At 35.8% G+C, this 8,435-nt stretch overlaps 1 protein-coding gene across 1 annotated transcript; it reads left to right on the top strand.

The window, feature by feature from the left end:
- Nucleotides 1-877: 877 nt before the first annotated feature.
- Nucleotides 878-5,541, top strand: LOC129402059 (small ubiquitin-related modifier 3-like). The gene is made up of 3 exons (XM_055126640.1): nt 878-992; nt 4,825-4,977; nt 5,170-5,541. The coding sequence occupies exons 1-3, from the start codon at nt 878-880 to the stop codon at nt 5,499-5,501; spliced, it is 600 nt and encodes a 199-aa protein (XP_054982615.1). The 3' UTR covers nt 5,502-5,541.
- Nucleotides 5,542-8,435: the final 2,894 nt, after the last annotated feature.

Genomic DNA, 8,435 nt, shown 5'->3' with positions numbered 1-8,435 from the left:
ACCTAAGTGCAAGGGATGAAGCAGAACGAAATTTGATGAACGAGATAATCACAATAAAGACACACATAACTATTTATTTTCTTTGAACTTAATTTTCCAATTGTTATATGGCAGTCTGAGATTTGGTACTTTCTGGTATGTTCTCATTTTATTAAATTGTTACCTAAGTGGCTTACTGACCAGTAGTTTTTCCCCTACTGGTCGAATATATATTTAATATATATAATATAAAATACAGTCAAATCTATATTTCTACTCTTGACTTACTATAGAACATACAGAGAACCATGCCATGTCATTCAGATACCTTATAATATTATTTTAAATGATAAAAACACAAATTATATATTCTTGACATGTCATTAGCAATTATCATAACACTGTTCTTACATTGACCTTACAAGTTAGTTCCCTCCTGTTTTTCTAGATAACCAAAGAGCCTCCTATAGTAATGACAATATGTATATACAAAAGAACAATGTGCTTCTTTAGACTTTTATTTAATTAACACTGAATGGAATTATGCTTAGAATAAATAAAAGATGAACGACTCTTTTCACTCCCTCATTTCTCTTGTCCCAGACAAAAATAATTTATAATTTCCACTTTTCCTGCCATTTCTCCAAAATCCTTGTTTTATACCCAATCAAAAGATGCCGACATATTCCAAAGTGAGAGAACGCTTTGGATTTTGTGCTCCTGTCTTCTTCATCTTTAAGAGATTTTGTCTTTTCTTTCCCAAGCTGCCAGTTACACTGAATTGTTCTGAAATGCAAATGATTTTTTTCTTGTAAATATGAGCTACCATCGACAAGAGCAACAATAAGAACTTCACACTTGTCATTTACTAAAACCTGCCTTTTGAGCCCTGTCAGTCATGTGCCTCTACATGTGTGTTTCTTGGTTAGAGCAGTACGGCTTTATGGCAGCTTCTGTTTCGGAATTCATGTCGCTACTTGGCATTTCTGTAGTTCAGCTGTTAGAGAGTCAGGGTAAAATGAAAGAAAACATACAGGAGCATAGGTTTCAGGAGCAAAGAAGGGAAGAAGAAAAGGCTTTAGGTTATAAAATAACAATGTCAACCATGTGGCAGCAGTAAACTATAGGCACACCCCATCCGTGTAGACACTGTCACTGAAGAACAGATGTAGCTCACACCCATCCTACTGGTCCGGGTGGCCGGTTGCTATTATAAAGAGCAAGTGTTACATGAAATCTTAGCAGTTACGTTCACCTTTCAATATTTCCCATTCCATACAGCACTGAGTTTGATCACAATGTGTGCCACTGTGCTTAGATGTGCTTAAAGCAAAGACAAAGAGAGTCTGAAAGACAAGGAAAGCGAATGAAAAATGAAATGCTCTGGTTCCTAACCAGGGTTGACAGAACTGTGCATGATTCATACTGTGGGTTCTAATATGCCCAGAAGTTCAGATATTTATCCAGCATTTATCTGCATAAAACCACATCTCTTGGGGCTCTTATATTTTAATAGGAAAATAATAGAAGTAGTCTCTCTCTAGGGCTCTCAACACTTTGAGCTTCTTACTGATATCGAATCACTAGGAACTTTGGGTTTAGGGATTTGAAGAGCAAGCAGCAAGCTTTTTTAGAATATGTAAACAACAAAGAGCAATGTAAATTAAATTTCATCCCCTTTCCAAATAATTCTAGGAAATCTAATATAAGTTCTCACTTTTGTTTAACTGATATCATCTATTTGTGTTTGCTAAGGAAGGAATGTAGATTCTAGAGTTCTTTGGAAGATGTAGTTTATAAACAGAAGTAAATAGGTAGAAGTAAAATAAAAGAGGAATAGGGGTTAAAAAATATTTTCTTCAATGATCATTGCTTCTACTTTCTAACTGCTCCACATCTTTAAGCTGAGTCTTGGGAGCAAAGCATTTAAAAAATTCCTTGCAAAGTATATGCAGTAAAATTCTGGCTGGTTAATATTTCAATTGTGATACAGTATTTGTATTATCTTAGTAGAAAACCTCTTTAAAACAAGTAAATATAGGTGGTCATGAATAAACAACTGATGTCATCAGCTCTGACAATATGAGTACAACATAAAAAAATCACAACAAATTTTCATTCATTTCCAAATTCTTTGGGCACATAAATATATTCTAGATTCATTTATATTCACTCATCCTTTGATTTTTTTAAAAAAACCTCAATCTAATAACTGAAATGGTATATCCATTATGGCTAAAATTATTCACACAGTGTATGTGTACTGATAATGCCCAACAATAGAAGTGCTTTGTATTTGCACACAATGAACAATGTTCTTACACTTAATATCTCTTCACACATAATGGGAAAAAATTGCCAGCCAAGGGTGTATATAGCAATTTTCATGCACTTATCATTTCCTTCTTTTAGTCATTGCCAACCAGAAGAGTAAATGAAATTGCCTTTATTTCTCTCTTCCAAACTTAAAAGCTGTATTTCAACAATTCCTTGAGCCTTAGAACTTTATTATTTTAATATAAAAAGTGGTAAACTGGGCATAGAACTGATCAATTTAATTTTGCTTAAAAATAGAACAAAAGTTTTCTTAACAAAATGCTAGGTGAAAATTATTAACTAAAAGATTAGTGCTTTCAAAAAAAAGGTTAGAGTTGGTTAAGAAAACAGGACAGTCTCAAGCACTGTGTTCTTCTCTTTATGGCAAGGCTGCTGTGCCTTTCCCAATGGGGTGAAGAGCATATTTCAAATTCACAGTAAGAAATATCTTAGGAGAAGTAATAAATGAATGCTGTGAAAGATTACAGATTAAAATATACTCATATCTTATTTCTGAAAATGGTGCAAGGGCTCATATTGGTAGCACAAATAAAGCAGAGGAACAATAAAGAGAAGACTGGAACAATAAAGAGAAGGTTGGCATCTCTGCATATAGATGAAATGCTATTTTATGTGATATGAACAGCGCTTTTCAGTGACTTTCAGGGATCAAGTCATGTAGGAAGAGTAGTGACTACAAATGGTCACAATGGAACTTTGAGTGGTTACAGAAATGTTTTATACTATGATTTCCTTAGCAGAGGCACTTCTGTTTACATTCACAACCTATCAAATTGCAGTCTGATATAAGTGAATGTTATAGGAAGTGAGATTTCAGTTAAAGCCAACCACACCCCCTCAATTATATTTTTCAATATAAAAAATAAAATCTTCATAGAAATTCTGATTCTTCTGCTCACACAGAGAAGTTGCTTGCAGAATTAAGGCAACTGTTTCATGAATTCATCAATCTCCTACAATGAGATAAAAATGTACCATATTTTCACTTATAAATAAACTCTTTCAATGGTGTATCTAATAATTGCATGTCACTAAGCAAAAGCTAGTAGTGAATAAATTATAGAAAGTGCCATGATCAGTAACTAACAAACATGTAAAACATTAAAAATAGTGTCTTTTTTCCCTAAGATATAGAGTACTGCTGAACTTTTGATCACAAAGATCTAATTGTCTAACCTTTAATTGTATGTAAAGTGTGTGTTTGTGTGTATGTGCAAAAACCACATGTATTTGATCCAAAATACACACTCAGAAGGACAAAAATTTGATGGTGATACCAGCATCATACTGTGGGAAAGAGTTACATGGCTTTCTCTCTCATTTATTTATTTATTTATTTAGCTGGTGCATCTATCTGATGAGCTGGTAGAAATGAAGCCTGGACAGAAAGCAAAATTCAAGCTAAAAACAATAGAGAAGATTGATTGACTCCATGTTATCAAGTAAGTGCCAATAACAAGGAGCTGGTGGGCTTCTTGCAAAGTTTTCCTGTAAACATTTAGGCTTATGTCCATCAAACCTCCAGATAACTATCCATCATGGAGTCAAAGTGGCGAACAACTGTGTGGTCCTTTGATAAGGGACAGTGTCACAATTTGTCTCCTTCTCTTCCCACAGATTGCCTCTAATGGGATAAGGCCAGGCCACAACAGCTGCAAATAACCCAAAGACATTCTTTAGTGTGGAAGAAATTCTCAGAAAATATGTAGACAAGGAATCTAAGCAACCTACCAAAAAATCTGCACTCAATGATTATTGACTTAGACGTTTTATGTCAAGTGTATTTGTTCTCTCATTTTCAAGTAAGTTAAACCAACATTAAGTATAATTAAATGGCTGGATACATAGGTTTTAAAATGTTCAATGTTAATTAACGATTCCTTAAGAGCTACACTTAGCTGCTGTAGAACCAAAGCAATATCTAATAACTATGATTGTGTTATATTAGAATTTATACAATGCCTGTGAAGCAGATAATATACATTTAATTTTATGAAAAAAAATCATGTATACCATTCAAAATTAACAAAGAGCCCTATGATCCCTAAAAAACTCTAAGTAAAGAAAAATGCTTATTAGCATAGAAAATGGCTATGTCATAATATTAGAAGAAAGCAAAAATTTAAAATATAACCTGACTATTATTACATTACTAATTATCCACTGACAAAAAGAGCTTGAAAGTTTACACAGTATTTCATGGCATACTAAAGTAGTAATATTATGGATAATGTTTCCACTCTATTAATTTTCCAAATATTAATTTATTATTCACTGAAATTTTTTTCTCTACGAGTCTGAAAATTTAATCACCACCAGAAGTGATCCCTGAGCACAGAGCCAAGAGTAATCTCTAAGAACGGCCGTATCTAGTAACTATGATTGTGTCATACTAGTTATATTACAACCATAGTTGTAGAAATGTATTATAGCACCCCTTGTGCCAAAATCTAGATTCCCTAATATCCCATGTCAGCAAATAATAGCTTTAAAATAATGAGGTCTGAGCGCTGCCGCCTCCTTCTTCTGCCGCTCCTGGAGCTGCCTGTGTGCGCGTTCGGTGCGGACCTGGTGCCTCTTTTGTGAAGCGGTGGCTGAGGAGATTTCCGGGATTCGCCGTGGCCGACGAAAACCCCAAGGAAGGCGTCAAGACCGAGAACAACGATCATATTAATTTTTTTTTTTTTTTGCTTTTTGGGTCACACCCAGCGATGCTCAGGGGTTACTCCTGGCTCTGCACTCAGGAATTACTCCTGGCGGTGCTGGGGGGACCATATGGGATGCCGGGGATCGAACCCGGGTCGGCCGCGTGCAAGGCAAACGCCCTACCTGCTGTGCTATCGCTCCGGCCCCACGATCATATTAATTTGAAGGTGGCGGGTCAGGATGGTTCTGTGGTGCAGTTTAAGATTAAGAGGCATAGGCCACTTAGTAAACTAATGAAAGCCTATTGTGAACGACAGATCAGATTCCGATTTGATGGGCAGCCAATCAACGAAACAGACACACCTGCACAGTTGGAAACGGAGGACGAAGATACAATTGCTGTGTTCCAGCAGCAGAAGGGGGTGTCTGCTAGCGGAGCCCGCTCTCTCCTCCAGAACTCAGCTCCTCCAGACCAAGAAGACGTTCGCAATTCGAAAACCGCAATTTGGTTCCACCACATCCTGACTACTACAGTATAGTTTTCTCTATTCTTTCATTCTCCCCTTCCCCATTCCTTTATTGTACATAAAGTAACTGGTTTATGTGCAAAAAAAAATAATAATGAGGTCTGGATCATCACCATATAGTCCTGTCCTACTGCAGGCTGCAGAACCTCATCTCCTGAGCAGAAAGCAGCTCCATGCAAGAGGAATGAGAAGAAATGGAATCCCAAACATTTTGTGACCATGCCTTGCCTTTCTGGTAGAAGGGATAAATCTAAAATCGGAGCAGGGAAATCTAAGATTTTTGTAATTTGTTCAGAACATCCTAAAACAGCTTGTGAGTCACCAATCAAAGTAGTTACATTTTGTCCCACCCTGACCACAACTCTCCCCCTGACCAGAGTTTGTGATTTGCTTTGCCTTAAAACTTGCTTTAAGGGTTCACTTTATATTTAAAAACATGAAAGAAGAAAACCTCAAGATACCCCAGGATCTAAGCCAGCCCCATTCTGAGTCAATGGCTCTCGAATCCAGAAAAATCCCTCACCATTCTCCAAATGCTGTGTGCTGTGGTGTCTGAAGTCCATTTGCTAATTCTGAAGAAATTTTTCTGTAATTGTTTTTGTTTGTTTGTTTTTGTTTTTTTCTTTTGTGGGGTTATATCTGCTGATGCTCATGGATTTCTCCTGGGTCTGCACACTGGGATTACTCCTGACAGTACTCAGGAGACCATAAGGGATGCCAGGTTGGATGTAATCCAGGTTGGTCAAGTGCAAAGCAATTCCCTACCTGCTGTACTATCACTCTGACCTCTGCTATATTCATTTTTACAAAAATACAAACATCCATCACAAATGTAGAAACTGCTAGTATTATTTTAAGTTGATATTTATATTGGGCATCAACCTAGATAAGGGCAAAATAAGAACTGTGAGAGTGAGACAATAGGAAAAGAAAAGAAATGTGTTGAAGAGAAAAAGGTGAAAACTCACAAATGAAAGTTTGCTTCATTCACCAATAAATCCTAGGTTCAGTGTCCATCCCGACTGAGAATCAAAATGACTTAGATTCAAATCCTAATTCTATCACTTGTGAGGCTGTAAGTAAATTGCTTAGTATGCTTCCTTCACTGTCCAATAAAGAAATCAATAAATATCTACTTCATGAAAATATGATAATTATTAAATAGGTAATTGCATATTTAGCGATTTGTAATAAAACCCTCACAGTGTAAATTGCTATTCTCTATATCTTTCCTTTTATTTTCTCTAGAAAATTAGGGCTCTGATGTGCTCTCTAAATCCATGTTTGCAATGAGTCTTGAAATATTTAATTACTATCCTCTAAATTCATATTTTCAGTGAGTTTTGAAACTCTATTAAAGATAGTTTACTAATATTAACATCCTCATAATGGTCAAGATATAATAATCCCTAACAGCCATTATATCTTGAGAAGAAGACACAGTTCTGTTTTCTGGCTCTTGGAGCAAATAGCATGGAAATTCCCCTTGTGTGCTTCTTGAATGAGGAATTCAAACTGCTGTTCCCTACTAATCTGTTACAGAAAATAATGAGCTCCCAGATGTGGGATGTGTAAGAGCGGAGCCATATGTAAAAACCAATAGAGAAATGACTCTCATCATCAGCCCCCAGATGAAGCCTCTCAAAGTCTTAAGGCACAGCAGAGAGTCACGAAAAGCCAAGTTATGGCCATACAATCAACTGAATGTTCCAAAGGCAAACGTTGACTCAACCTGAAAACCTGCTGGTACTTAACTAGCAACACATATCTCTTGGAAACTGAATATAAAGAAATTTCATTACCAGTGTCTGTAGTTTGTTATGTGCAAATTGCCTTGTGTTCCAAGTTCCAAAACATTATTAAAAGATTTTGCAAGGATAGATGGCAAGACAGAGTACAAACAAATTTAAGGGTGTGGATTAAATTTAATTTTTATGCTCTATAGGTGAGGATAAAAAAGCTCTAAACAAAAATTGGTGGTAAGTTAATTATTTTGTGTTTCATCTTCTTATGAAGAAGTTAGCAGGACTTTGACCCAATAAAGAACTATCAGAAAGAGGGCTTCGTCAGAACAAAAAAATGCTACCATAAATTCTGGTTTTGAGAAAATTATGTCCACATTAAGTGTAATAATAATCCATGAAATTCTCTAATAGCATTTAGCATGTAAGCATTATTCCTAAGAGTATTTTCAAATAAAAACAAATGTGACTCAACTTATAAATATGAATAATTATGAAATTGGCTCTGTTAGACCAGCAAATAGACTGAAATTCTTAACAAAGGCAATGAAGAAAATGTGTGTGCTTCCTTATTATATTTCAAAAGCCAAAGAATCAAAAATACTTTGTACGAAAACCTTTCAACCTCCATCAGGAGCCACTTCGCGTATACATACACACGTATGCATGCACCCCACACACCTTGCATACACCCCATAATATATGAATGTGTATGGCAATATCTTACAGGAGTGTTAAGCATGTGATATACATGATAAAGCATTGCTCTAGTTTAAAATATAGCTCTAAAATAGTCATATGTGACTATTCAATGAGGAGAGTGTTTAGGATAACCCAATTTGAAGAAGCTGTTACAAGATCAGATTCTATTTTTAGTCTGGATTTTTCTAGACAGATGTTGAAAACCCATAAAGAGGATTTTTAATGTGTTATTACTGGTAAGTTATTGCACCCTTAATGTGGTCCGTACTGTGGCAATAGAGGCTTCAGGAAAACATCTTTTCTCTCTGTCTCATTCTCTCTTTAAACTTTATTTATAGCCTTGCATAAGACTAGCATTCACATAACCCGCCTTTGCAGGCATGCCAGAAGATTAATGATATCGCAGTGTTCTTGAGAACAAAAATGTGTCTACCACTGTGTTGAATAATCTCTCCTTTCACACATTAAAAGTGAGATGAGGCCCACTTTAGGAAGCAAGGAC

This window comes from Sorex araneus, chromosome 1 (assembly GCF_027595985.1).
Source record: "Sorex araneus isolate mSorAra2 chromosome 1, mSorAra2.pri, whole genome shotgun sequence".
NCBI lineage: Eukaryota > Metazoa > Chordata > Mammalia > Eulipotyphla > Soricidae > Sorex > Sorex araneus.
This window is presented reverse-complemented; position numbering and strand designations above follow the sequence as displayed.